Here is a 15,000-nt window from a genome sequence, read left to right on the forward strand (position 1 = left end):
ATTTGTTACTGTACTGCAAAGTTGTAGCTACTCTTTAGCCCCTTTACACCAGCCATATGATCCAGAGAGAAAACAAGAGCACAGACAGCCAGAAGACCAAGCCAAAAGCGGCACACAGTTTACCAGATCGCTTTCACTGCCCCAGCTGGAGTTTACCTTCAGAACTATTTTTAGGAAGACTCTTTATACTAGGTCATCTAGGTGCTGAAAAAAGAATTTGTAAGAATTGGCATACGTCTTTCATGTATGTAGCTCAGGTGCATTTGGTTAAGAGTTTATAAATGCATGGTATTTTGGCATAGTAAAACATATTCCCCCACATATCAGACATTACCCAAAATAAGGTCACCAAGTTGGACCTATAGAGACTAACGGGCCCACAAGACAAATCATAAACTGATACAAACCATCTCTGAAAAGGAAGAACTAAAGAAAAAACACAAAATGGAAAACTATGTATTTACAAAACCATAAACACCCTTATGCAAAACCTACCACAACACCTACATATTCAGACTGACCTGTCCTCTGAACCAAACCTACTTTGTCAAAATGAAGAAATGTATAATCATAGTTTACTAAAGTGCAAACAACCATAAACTGCTAACCAACAGAAACATCTAGATGATGATATTTGTTGATTTTTCATTTATGTATAACACACAAAATCTTTTAATTGAAATTTATTGTCTAATAAGTTTAAAGTTGTGTTGCTATGACTCTACAATATAAAGAACTATTTGCATAAAGTCATTGCATAAAGCACACTCTAATATAGCAAGGAGCTATAGCGTTGTAAATTATTCCAAATTACGCTTTGCTTATAACAACACAATAGTAATATTTTGCTACATTGACCCAGGCATTTCTTCTCTAAAATGTAACTGAATGGGCTTTAAAATTTCAGCATTGTTAACCCGTTAACGACGGGTGACTAGATATCACGTCTAGTGGTTTTTGGGCTACACGCCGGGGACGCATTATTTTGTCCAGCCCGGCACGCGGGAGGAGCCAGCGCACAGCGCTGGCTCGTGGCCAGTGCGGCCGAGAATCCCGACGCGTTAAGCTTATGCATTCAAGAGTCCCAGAATTTTGGTCTTTTTAAGCCGGATTGGTCCCGTCGGGAACGGGTTATTATACTCAATTTTCTTCTATTCATAATAATCATCCTAAAATATGCTGTTCTTATTCTTATGAGCGTTAAAACAAATCCTTGTTGGATAAGGTTGCCATATTAGCTGCCTTCAAATGAAAAGCATATGCCATTGGGGAAATAAGTGAGAGTTCAGACAGTTCAAATGGTACTAAAACGAAGTGGCAAGATAACAAAATCCTTCTCAGACTTTAAACAAACTCAGTTATGACACAAAGTAATTAGAATATTAAAAAATATCAAATATATAACATGCCTACATGATAAATAAGCACAATGAGTTGTATGTCTCCATTTGAGGGAGCAAAAACTGCTTCTCAATATTTCCTTAATGTTTTCAGGGAAAATCTTATTGTGAAATCTGGCACTGAAATATCAATTTGAATCATGGGAATACTAAGGTCACTACATTTACATTTATTAGTTACAGTTATCATCATAACTTTAGTTTTAGAAGATAATGGTAGCCACCAAAATTTCTCTCATTATTTTCAACTGTTAATCTGACAAATTGCAATTATCTAGCTATTTCTGATCAAGGAGTCGCACAAAAAAAGATAACAAATATTTTACCCAAACAGCTTTACAGCTCTGCCAAATATAACTAAGCAACAATTACTCCAAATAAGCAATATCAGCACTTATAAGTCCCTTTCTTCTTCTCCAGCTTATATACAAGTTTTTTTTTTCTGAACTTCATTTTGAAACTGTGGGTTTGAGTCTTCTTTTTATCTTTACCAGTTATTCTTTCAAGTCTCTATGTACTGAAGGTGCAATCAACCCTTAACCCGTTTGCGCTGGATGACGTGCTGACACTTTTCGTGGTTTTTGGGTCAGACACCGGCGACAAGATATTTGGTCAAGGAAGGAAACTCAGGGTGAAAGAGCGGACAGCCCAGGCTCGCAGCTAGTGCACCCGAAAATCCTGAGGCATTAGGCTTATGCGTTCAAAAACCCTGGCATTCTGACCATTCAGAGCCGGAACAGCCCTGGCGTGAATGGGTTAAAGGACATACTAATTTGCAACCTGATGCAGATGTAGCACATAAGTAAACTAAACAATCACTCTTATCTACTCTGTATTTTTGAATTTTACAGATTACACTCTCCATTATGAGACGAAAACATCACAATAATTTCTGTGCCCTGTGCCTTCACCATATTGTGCTTAAATATAGAACACAAGTCCTTTGGGGCTTGAAAGCAAGCAGATCTGGAAGAGTGCCGAAGCAATCACTTTGCTGTGCTGTATAAAGATAATGCATTCAAACATTCTAAGGATGAATGTTCATATTGAAAAGGAGTTTTAAGAGTTCTTCTCTTGTAAATATATATTGTGCATTGCTAATAAGAAATTGAAATAAAGGAATGACATAATTATGAAATTAACAAGCACAAGAACAATAATATCAATATTTACAATGCCAATATAATAACTACTCATGTCCCTCTTCTCGATATAGAACTCAAGCAATTTCTAGAGACAAAGCAAGGGATGTAGCAGCAAAAAACGCACCTAGAATAGCCAAAACCAGCGACTGTCACATCGCCAACCACAAACATGACGTACCTTCGCCCCTGCCCTTTAGCTGTACTATCCGTGAAACTGTCCTTGGTATTATTTACTGTACCAACACTGGAGCAGCAAGGTGCTAATGGATGTGGAAGGGATGGAGATTTAGAATACAAAAGGTGCTGTTTCATTTGGCCAGATGTTATGCAAAGAGGAACTCAAGACTTTCAAAATGGCTCTCTCAAAAATTCTCATATGCCAGAGGGTATGACTCTTCACAACAAGACTGCATAAAAAATGCCCTAGACATATATGTAATCAAATAATTTCATGTATGTGATATTACATCATATATGCACATGGAAGTTACAGTCCACAGAGGAGGGCAAATTGCACCCAATACTTCTTGAGAGAAATGAGGAGAAAATGAAGTTTATTTGGTTTAAGATTAATTAATTATATCAGTAATTGCAGTTCAAGCAAAGAATCAAACTATTTTATGAGATGTGTCTCTTGATTTATGGTTAATTACCTGAAATTCTAACCCCTTCCCCCTAAAAAAAACATGCTCTAGTTTTCTAAGAACATAGGAATTAAAATCCAATATACTGTGTAACTTTCTCCAGACAAATGGTAAAAATACGATCAGAAGGAACTTTGCATGGCATCTCTTTGTGTGCTTTAAGAGGGGAAAAAAGGTCATTTGACAGGTAGTTCTGAGTGCACTGAAATGGGCAAAAGACACAAGAGCCAATGACATTAGAAAAAAAAATATTTATAATTTTCCATTTCTATACTTGTGTTTTCTCATGTCAGACACAAATTAAATACTAACAGAACATGCAGGTATATAGACAGTATGAGGTCTTACGTGGTTATGAAATATAAAACATCACCATATGTAATATATAATTTTAATGATATTTACCTGTATTTACCTGTTACTTACTGATTTCAGGCATGCAAAAGTCCTACACTAGGCACATATTCTGAGCTTAACATCTGAACACTACATAACAATATATGAAACTAAACTGCACCTTCATGTAAAAAACAAGGTCATATCAAATTCTTATGCAAATTAACCCATTGATCGCAGTTTTAATAAAATATGTATACAGTTGGATGGCGGGTTTACATTGTTTAGCACAGTGTTATCCGCGTCTACGACCGACTCTGCCTTGGCAGCAAATCATGCCATCCACTGTCAATGGGTTAAGTCAGAATTGATCAACAGTGTTTTCACACAAATCAACATAAACTCCAAGCACAATCCACTCAATAATCAAGTGTGCAACCCTAGAACAGACAGTGCTAGTCAGCATGATATCACAACAGCATGGCATAACAATAATCAAGATACTCCCTTCTAAAAGAAAAAGGCCCACACAGAGAATTTAAGTCTCCACTTCAAAAAAATATCTAGATAAATAGCAGTGATGATTATAACGATACTCAGAAAGAACAAAATTAAGATGACTCACCTTTGCCTGGGAATAATCTTGATAGAGACTAGACCTTCTGGCCCTTGGACTGTCGTCATCGCTCCTAATGGCTGCTTCTTTCGTCAGCCCGTTCTCGTCTCTGGGCCGTGTGCCATAGCTCCGTGGCTGGTTTATGTAGTCGTAGCTGCTCTCCACTCCACTAGGAGCATCTCGTAACACAGCTGGCACGAATTGGCATGCCACTTCTGTTGTGCTTTCGTCATCATTGACTGACGTAGCATCTCCATTGGCAGCTCCATTTCCAAATTTCTGTGGGTAATGAATGATACACCAATCGCACTTTAATGCACTAATCATAACTCAGTCCATAAATATAATGAACGAAAACAATGTAATTATTCCTATCAAAAAAATATTTAAAATACATAAGTAAAGAAATATCAGAATTTAAAAATATATACATGAATCATCAAAAATTCTTACACAAAATACAAAAAAGATAAACACCTACCTTGTATTCCACTGGGCTGAGATCCTTGAACCAATGGAATGCAATGTGTGTGATAAATACAACACATGTTATAATGAGCAGAATTATGCTGTATATAGTTATATCTTTTTTCAAGCCTTGCCTCACAAGTGAGAAGAAAAGCAGGCTTAACTGCAAACACACAATTGAAACTATCACAAAATTAATGGCTGATGTGTGAATGTTCTTGTTAATTCTTGAAGGCCCATAGGCAAAGTATATATTATACTTGTCAACCAAGTGTTTGAAGATCATGTACAGGGTACCTGTAAAAAGAGAGGTTCGTCAGTAATTTCATCTTAATCAAAATGTACAATCATGATATAAACTTGAAAAAGTAAGAAAAATTATGAAATAACATCAACGGAACATTGATGAGCATTTTCGTTAAGTAAATTTACCTTTTAAAGAATCTTTCCATTACATTACAGAACACAGTTCTTATAAAATCAAATTATCTCATCCAGTTAAATACAAAGAAACAGAATGTAGCATACCAGAAGTATCATTCAAAAAGAAATACAGTAGCTTTTAGGGAAAAATATATTCCACACAGATTCACCTGGATAACTGGCAACATCTCAGCTGACTATATGGTTTAAGAGGACTACATACCGAAAGGTGTGATAAGAGGACAGGAAACTGAGTAAATGATGGTCATGGCGAAAATCAGTAGCATCCAAGCATACTGGACGCCAAAGGGAAACTCGTACAGAATCGCTTTTCTTACACTTGCAGTCTCTGCTTCAGATCTGCAAACGCAAGAACAGATACAATGATATAAGTAACTCAGATCATTTGATGTTATTATTCATCACAAAATTTGCAAGCACAACACTTATCCAACATATTGTTTATGTAAAAAAAAGATGTTGCAATCTCTCTATATATCTAATGTCTTTTGATATGGTATGCAAATTTAGATATGTATTGATGGAGAGGCAAGCAGACATAAAATAAACAAATTTTGCCATATCCTACAATCAAATTTCAACCATCCAGAGAAAAATAAACAAAAGAAACAGAAGAAGAAAAGGAAGAAGAAGAGGAAGAAAATAAATAGAAGAAGAAAAATAGAAGAAGGAAAAAAGAAGAAAAGAGAAAAGAAGAAAATAAATAGAAAATAATAAAAATAAAAAAGGCACAACACTTACCTGGAGAGCCCAAGACGAACCATGTACATGAACAACTCTGGGAATCGAATCAACTCGAGTGATGTTCCGATGAAAGCAGATGTGATGATGTAATTGACGAAGAACGCACCATTATCAGGGAGGAAGATGCATTCCCAGCGGAAGGTCTCATTCTGAGACTGTGACTGGATGAGCCATTCCATGAAACCTTTGGCACTGTAAAGATCAAATATAATTGCATGAAAATTTGATATTAACCCACTCACGCCGGATGACGTGCTGACACGTTTCGTGGTTTTCGCGTCCGACGCCGCCGACGAGATATCTGGCCAAGGCCGGCGCTCAGGGTGAGCGAGCGGGCAGCCCAGGCTCGCGGCCCGTGCGCCCGAGAATCTCGAAGCGTTCGGATGATGCGTTCGAAAACCTCGGTATAGCGACCGTGCAAAGCCGGAATGGCCCCGGCGTGAATGGGTTAAAGAAATTATACATATTATGGCTACAAAACATCTGTAAAACTAATATTTAATAGAGTATCAGATTAATGTTCTGCTATGTTTCCAATAAGGATTACAAAATTACTTTTGATCTCCTATGAATAAAGATGAACTTGTGTAGAGGGTGGGATTACATCAAGGCAAGTGTCATGAATGTGGTCCCAAGAAAATGTGTTGAGAAAGATTTAGCTAGGATGAGTACTGTAGAAGAGGGCATTACAAATAGATAGAGTTTGAAAAGTATCATCAAACTCTATGAAATTTTATGATTGAAAAATAACGACATGAAAAAAAAAAAATAAAAAAAAATAAATAATAGGTGGAAGATATAATAGAGATGACCACTTTTAAAATACCATCAATGTGAAAACATATTCAAAAGTAGAGGTTTGAGGACTACCAAATACTCTAAAGAAAATGTGCATACAGACAACTCTAAATCACTCAGAATCCTCATACAGAAAACTTAACTTTCCAAAATGTGAGAAACCAACTGATGTATATAATAACAACACAGTCTGCAATAAGGACATTTGACACACACCAATGCCATCCCTTGGTAATCACCTGGTGAGTCCCAGAGAAGGCAGGATGATGACCATGAAGAGCAGGAACACGAAAGTCTTCCTCATGATGGAGTGGTTTTCGGCAGAGCGTGTCCAATGAGACATGAACTGGTCGGAGTAGGACACGATCACAGGCAGGAGGGCAGCCATAGTCCACAGGAGCAAGGTGGGCAAGAACTCAGACAGTACTGGGCTCTGAAGGGAGAGAAACATGTACATGATAAATATTTATAGGAAAAAAAATTAAAGAATATCTGCAAATCAATAAAAATACTCATACAGACAATGGCTATTACAACAATAAGACAGTCACGTGCCACTTAATATCCAAGGTATGTTCTGCAAAAAATGACATCACAGCATAAACATATAGGGGATACTTTAGCATATCTAGCATACACATATAGGGGATACTTTAGCATATCTGTAGTGATTAAATATATGCACCATCAACACACAAAAATGATAATCAACTCACCATGTTGCTCAGTCGCCCAGTCAGAGGAACGATATCTAGACCATTGATGATAACAGCAGGTGTTGTGAGGAAGAACAACACCATAAACAAGATGATGTTAATCAGAATTGCCTTCAGCCACCAGTGACGTGTGGTGACCGACAGGTTGTGCCTGAAGTTTGTATTAGAGTAAAATAATAATAATCATCATAACAATAAAAAAAATAATAATGATAGTAAAAACTATAATGACAATAATAACAAAAAAAAAAAAAATTAATGACAATAACTATAATGACAACAATAATAATCATGCTTATAATAATAATGTTATTCAATTCAAAATATAACAATAATTAAAGCATCTGTTTTGTTGTAATTCTTAACATTAAGATACATTTCTTCATTGAAAAATACTCACACAACAAGAAAGATTCTAAAATAATGACCCTTGGCCCTTCATAACCTCACCAGTAAATATCATCAGGCACTGGAGCAACCCTGATGATCCAGTTGTGAGGCTTGAGGTCGACCGAGGCTGAGGACGTGGGGGGGCTATAAAAGCAGTCGCACTTGGCTCTGTGGTCTTGCAGGACCCTCTTGGCATTCTCTATGCTGTCGAAAGTCACGAATGCCACACCAGTTGGCCTCTGCAGGGCCTTCAGCTTCTCATTCTCCACCTCATTGGCCAGGCGGTTTTCCTCCTCTGTGTAGTATTCAATGGCATCCACCTGCCGAGGTAGGAAGTAATTAAGTGAAATATCACAAACTATAAAACACTGTTATTATCCAGTAAGTACACTTGTGCTTTCCCATGTATGTATATGCATCTCTAGGTATGTCTCTATATGTGTGTGAATCAGTAATACTGGATTCAAAAATACAGACATACTTAATATTCTCTTCATCTGACAAACATCCTTTGAAGCATTACAATTAGACTGTTGGAAACAAATTTACCTTTGGACAGCCGAAGATGTCACAGCACACACACACAACGCCGCCCTTGTATGGTCTCATATCAAGCCGTCTGTGAGTCTCCTTCATGTATGATTCACAGTATATCCTTGCATTATGAGCCACTTCCCTATAATATAAGACATGAAGCCAAGAATAAGTATACAAATATGCAGAGACTCTATCATAGTTTGCAGGTTACATTTTTAAAATTTACTACTGTGATTTATTGTCTAGATAATCTTGTTCCTTGAGCTGCTGAATGGATTATGGTCCTTGGCATTATGTTCTAAGCTAATTCAGATAATAAGATAATAATGAATATTCATGAAGTGATTTTATATAATTCTGAGTTAGCTATGGGATAGACCTACATAAAAGTAAAAAGCTACAACAGGCAGGACTTCCATTAGAATTTTTTTTAAAAGGACATGTACCAAAGTGTGTGAAGCAAATCACTGTCGCTTATGGTGAAACTGGGCGAGTCAGAACACGGGTGTTTGCTCATGCTAATGGCTATAATGGAGGTCATTCGCAAAGGGATTATTAAATTGACCTATCCATAAATGATTTAGGAAATTAATAATTTTCTGTTTCACTCCAAATATTGCATCAGGTATTCTACAAAGAGAGAAAAAAGAATAGAGGAGAGATACCATTCATAATTTTTTCAAATATTTGGGGCATGTAATTTTACTCATTTACTTTCCAGGCATAAACCTAGGTATATAAAAGTGAAACTGAAAATATCCATCTAGCTTACTTTTCTTTTGCATAGGCCTGGAGTGACCGAATGTTGTACGCAAACTGCACGTCTGTAACCTCCACATCCGGGTAGGCCTCCCTGGAATAAGGAGAAGACAAGAAAAAAACATCTAAATGAGCATGAAAGATGAATTTGAATACACATTAACAATATCAATAAAACAAAAAAATAATCATTACTAATAGACACATATATTTTTTATTGTGTATCAGGCATGTACACAGTTACATACACCAAACCATTACTTACTCCCTTTCTGAATATAACAAACCATCAATAACCCATATCCTTTGTTCTCTCATACTCTCTCTCACTCACTCACTCACTCACTCACTCACTCACTCACTCACTCACACACACACCCACTTCCACACACACACACGTACACACACACACACAAACACACAAACACACAAATACATACACATACACACACACACACACTTACAGTTCCACACACACACACACTTCCACACACTTCCACACACACACACACACACACACACACACACACACACACACACACACACACACACACACACACACACACACACACACACACACACACACACACACACACACACACACACACACACACACACACACACACACACACTCCCTTTGTGAATATAACAAATCCACACACACACACACATACACACACACACACACACATACTCCCTTTGTGAATATAACAAATCCACACACACATACACACACATACACATACTACCTTTCTGAATATTAACCCCCCTCACACACACACACACACACTTTCATTCCCAATCTCTCCACCCACTCTCACTCATGCTCATAAACTACTTACTGGAAGTGTCTCAGTAGTGTGTCTTTATGGCAAGACCTTCTCGGCACATGGGTGATCATGATGGTGCGCGAGACGGTGGTGGCTACCTCCCTCAGCTCCAGCTTCTTGGAGAATCGTCGTGTGAACAAGATGCCAAGCGGGAGGAAGAGGAAAGCCAGTGTCACATGGACCCACATAAGCCGAGACCTGTGGGAGAGAGGGTGGTTACATCGGTGTCTTTACAGCTGGGAAAGCTTTGGTATTGAAACTCTTCCCTATGGTGCTTCATTTGTTTTCCTAGGAATGGTGGGAGATAAGTTTACTTTCCTCAAAATTGACCTTACCTTAAATGAAGTTAATTCCAGCTCCTCCCCTAATCCCAACAAGAGAAAAAGAAAATAGCTAAACAAAACATAGGTCTCAGTCAAACTTGCTCCTTGTTTTTAAGTAAAAAAGATGTCAAAATTACAACCCATTTCCTTAATTATCCCTAACTCATCAAGTCTATTCCTACCCCATTAACACAAGCCTTCCCCTATCTCTCCCCAACCTCCATATACGACTACCCATGCCCAAAGAACAGGAAACGAGGGTCTCAAAATACTCACTGAGGTGCGAGATTAGCCATGGTGGTGTGGCCAAACTCCTTCTCACCACCCTCCAATGTCCCCTGGAAGTTGATGGGCAGCACAATCACAATGCTGATGACACACACAATCATCATGTACACAATGATGTGTGACTGGAAGGACAAGTACTGCACCGCATCCTTGCCACTCTTGGCTAGGATTTGCTCGTCTCTGCAAAGGATAGAAAAGGATGTGATGGGAGGTAGCGTTGCAGTGGGATGAATTTTTTTTTTAAAGGGAGGAAAAAAGGAAGAAAAGATTATAAGAGATGAGCAGAAAAGTGGAGAGATGATTAAAAAAGAAAAAAATTAATTACATTTTTCTACACTAAATATACTCTTGAAAAAACTATCCAAATAATCTCCATACAACAACCCAACAATGTGCCATTCAACCTTATCTCCTTTCCATGCACTCACTTGATCTTGAACAGGGCCGGAATCCACGAAAATAGCCCTTTGTCAATGTGTGTGTTGAACTCCAGGGAGCTCACGGAGTCGTTCTCCCCGGCGATCTTACCCATGTCGCTGTCCTTCCCGTAAAAGATTTGCGTCCACCTGCGTAAGACAACAGGTGTAGAGAGATCAGTGAGGGTAGGCCAGGGTAGGGTTTAAGGAGGTGGAGTTGAAGTAATGTTCCAAACACTATCTGTAATGTTATGTCTGTTTCTTGCTTCTGTAATCAATACTCATACATGCATGTTATTACTTTTACATTCTCCATCCAATTACTTGACTCTAATAATAATACTTTTTATGAATAATTTCAACTCCATAATACAATAAACAAATTTACTCTGCTCATGAAGATGTTGAGGATATGAGAGGAAATTTTTTGTGCTTACACAAAATCACCGTATCTAACCCCACCTACCCTACTTACAAGAGAATTCAAACTTACATTGCCATACAGTGTTATTATGCAATAAAATGTATGAAAGTTACTAGAAGATATACTGTATCTTTCAGCCCCCTCAATGAGATGCTTGCAATAAGATACCCCTCAACTTTGCCTTCCAGATATTAGACAAGCATTTAAATTGTGATGGTTAACAGATAATCTTTCAAGAAAATATAACAGAGCAATCATATTTGGGTGAAAAATAAGGAAATATGTCAAAGGAAAATAAAATAAACGAGGATATTGGAATTTCAAAGTTTAGTTTTTGAAATCACGTATAAAGTCTAACACCCAAGATTGGTGACCTGAAAATGTATGCCACCAGTAGGTATACCAGCAACACTACTAAAAGTAGGAATACTTCATCAAGTCAAGTGATTTGTTATTTTCTCTTCTTTCTTACAAAATTTTAATTGTATTTTTACTTTAAAGTGATTAATAATTCAATTTAATTCAGTTTAATATGTAGCACAAGGCTGAAAGGCTGTCCATCTCAACTATAAAACCCCTACAAGATATGCCCTTAAAAAGATAGAAAAGGCTAGATAACATTAGTAACTCTAATGTTTAAAAAGCAGGAAATACAGGAAAAACAACAAAATAATAATAAAAACATACTAGGAACCTACACATTGTACTGACTGAAGCCAAGATGCTTTGTCCTGAAATGAGAGAAATAAAAAAAAAGAAGTGCACAGGTTAATAAGGAAGATGAAAAAACATAATGGTGATCTTAAGACTAGCAGAGCATGCACACTCTACCATTCTGGGATACAGAAGCTACTTGAAGCTAGCCATTCTCAAAATTCATTCTTATAAGCAAGGAAAACAAATACAGGGAAAAGCTAAAATCATAATGTCATGGGGTGTGATTGCTGTAATTTAAATCTTGTGCTAAAAAAAGCTGGAAAGGAGAAAATCAAACACAATGTAAAAAAAAAAAAAATATATATATATATATATATATATATAATATATATATATATATATATATATATATATATATATATAAAATTTAAACATCATATAATGAAAATCAATAAATATACATAAAAGGACTTTAATTCTGTAACAAGGCATGCTTTCTCAATTACTATCACAGATAAAATAGGAGAAAACACACTCAATATTATTTCATTGGTTACCTTTTGTACATAATCTTTAGATGTATATGCCTAAAATCTACTAACATCCAAGAATGCTATACTACAATTCCACAAAATAAACAAAACCGGAAAGCAAGAACATGAGTTAAAAGTATAAATAATACAAGAGGTCAAAAGGCATGAATTCAACTGGTACTTATGAGTTGGGAGTATTTTACGGTTTGCTCCCAAAAATCTATTTACGTGAGTACTAGTGCATCAATACGCTACAAGAGTGAAAGAAAAGGTAACTAGGATTTCTCTTAAAAAGAGTTTGTTGCCTCAAAATATTCTTATCTTAATTTCTGACTCAATTTCTTTATATATATATATATATATATATATATATATATATATATATATATATATATATATATATATATATATATATATATATATATATATATACAGTCTATTATTACAGGTATATATAACTGAAATATGAGTAATGAATTACTAACTGTTAGACTAAATAGTCTGATATTTCAATCATTACTGAAAATACAGAATTGGTTACATAGACATTTAGCATAATTACCTGAGGATAATATTTTTGTGAGAATACAAATCATAACAATTCAAGTAATGAGCTAATAAAGTAAACAAACCGCTGAATACATTTATCAGATTCCTTTCGATGAGAAAGTGAAAGTGCAAAGCCTCCTTGGATGTGCACTGGGCTTAACAGAATCAAGACATGAAACAAAGCAGCCCGCTGTTTGTACAAAATGACATATGCGAGTGAGTGTGTATGAGCGAGTGTAGGATTATGATCTCAGGGTCTCAGGAAGACGTAAAAAAGTAAACATATGAAAGTTTACATTTTAACACTACATCTCAATTTACTTTACAGCAGGGTATGTCTTGTGCAAATGGGAAAACGTAATAAGCTCAAAAAGATGAACGGATGAAGGAATCACAAGCAGCCAGCATCATAAATAAAGAAACAAATAAATAAATAAATATCAAACATGAAAAAAAAAGACAGGATGCAAATGAAGAGCAAAATCTCATTCAAGGACAGCTACCTTGTCAGGTGAAGCCTGAGGGACGCCCACAGTCAGGCTCTTACTCACCTACTCTCATACTTCTGAACAAGCGCCAGACGGCCGTAATTCCACGCCTTTTTTCTCAACACCGTAAAAAGACACATGAGCAGCTGCAAATAAAGTGTTGTGGGTTTTAATTACTTTATATACTAAAAAAAGAAAGAGAGAGACAGAAAGAGAGTAAAAAAGCAAAAAGGGATATCATGTAGTAAAATTATAGTAATTTAAATGCATATCATTCTCTGAAAAATACAACAGGTATGCAGACACGTGCGCACACCCACACCCACACACTCACACAAAAAAACAACAAAAAAACACACACCTAAACAAACACCTAACAATCCACACCCCACAAAACACACACACACACACACACACACACACACACACACACACACACACACACACACACATATATACACACACACACACATACAAATACATATATATACACACACACACACACACACACACACATATATACACACACACACACATACAAATACATATATATACACACACACACACACACACACACACATGCACGCACGCACGCATGCACGCACGCACGCACGCACGCACGCACGCACGCACGCACGCACGCACAAGCCGTCTATTTAACTCATTGGTAGCGTGTTGACTTCACATCCACGTGGTCGGCAGATCGAGTCCCGTCCAAACTCGTGAGTTTCCACTGTCACCTGGCGGTTACTGAAGTAGCTGGGCACTGCGTTGGGTAAGGACCAAGCTCAGGTCGAGTCAACACTCGTTGGCACATTCCCTCAAGAGTCAGCACACGCTGGCACAGGCAGGCTCGCTTCAGTGCCTATAAGCCCGGCATAGCATCTGCTCCGCAAATCTGGCTTATCCTTATCACACACACACACACACACACACACACACACACACACACACACACACACACACACACACACACACACACACACACACACACACACACACACACACACACACACACACACACACACACACACACACACACACACACACACACACACACACACACACACACACACACACACACACACACACACACACACACACACACACACACACACATACCCTCTACCCCCCCCCCCCCCACAAACACATACATACACACAACCCCCCCCACCCACACCCACATATAAATCCCCTACAACCCACATACACACAACCCCCCCCAAAAAAAAAAAAAAAACACATAGACACATGCAATCAGAAACCTCAAGAGGAGCAATACTCACAATCCATCCTAGAAAGTTAATCAACAAGTTCTCAGGAATGCCTTCGTAGCCCCCGTAGATGAAGTGGGTCTTGTTTTGGAGCACATACTGGTTGCACTTCTTCTTGTCGGGGCTTACTTTGAGGTCGCTGTAGTCGTCGGTTGGCGGGTATATTGTTGGGAAGGGCGTGATGATGTCCATGTCCCCCTGTGGATCCATCTGCAGCACAA

General features: G+C 37.5%; 1 protein-coding gene across 7 annotated transcripts in view; it reads right to left on the minus strand.

The window, feature by feature from the left end:
• Tmem63 (transmembrane protein 63) overlaps window positions 1-15,000 on the minus strand; it is a 28,349-nt gene that overhangs the window by 5,724 nt on the left and 7,625 nt on the right. For 2 of the 7 annotated variants that reach the window (XM_043021315.2, XM_043021316.2), the window contains exons 2-16: window positions 14,792-14,989; window positions 13,569-13,651; window positions 11,977-12,009; window positions 10,867-11,004; window positions 10,427-10,618; window positions 9,840-10,025; window positions 9,011-9,091; window positions 8,251-8,377; window positions 7,762-8,021; window positions 7,312-7,462; window positions 6,835-7,028; window positions 5,795-5,989; window positions 5,256-5,392; window positions 4,623-4,906; window positions 4,151-4,420 (exon numbers count right to left, since the gene is read on the minus strand). In XM_043021315.2, coding sequence (XP_042877249.1) covers window positions 4,151-4,420; window positions 4,623-4,906; window positions 5,256-5,392; window positions 5,795-5,989; window positions 6,835-7,028; window positions 7,312-7,462; window positions 7,762-8,021; window positions 8,251-8,377; window positions 9,011-9,091; window positions 9,840-10,025; window positions 10,427-10,618; window positions 10,867-11,004; window positions 11,977-12,009; window positions 13,569-13,651; window positions 14,792-14,989 — 2,529 coding nt within the window. Of the gene's footprint in view, window positions 1-156; window positions 205-2,723; window positions 2,806-4,150; window positions 4,421-4,622; window positions 4,907-5,255; window positions 5,393-5,794; window positions 5,990-6,834; window positions 7,029-7,311; window positions 7,463-7,761; window positions 8,022-8,250; window positions 8,378-9,010; window positions 9,092-9,839; window positions 10,026-10,426; window positions 10,619-10,866; window positions 11,005-11,965; window positions 12,010-13,568; window positions 13,652-14,791; window positions 14,990-15,000 lie in introns of those variants that run through there. The other 5 variants (XR_006223531.2, XR_006223530.2, XM_043021319.2 and 2 more) reach the window with 5 other exon arrangements.

Source organism: Penaeus japonicus, unplaced genomic scaffold (assembly GCF_977035675.1).
Source record: "Penaeus japonicus unplaced genomic scaffold, GWHDUDI00000001_assembly GWHDUDI00000007, whole genome shotgun sequence".
In the NCBI taxonomy this organism is placed as follows: domain Eukaryota; kingdom Metazoa; phylum Arthropoda; class Malacostraca; order Decapoda; family Penaeidae; genus Penaeus; species Penaeus japonicus.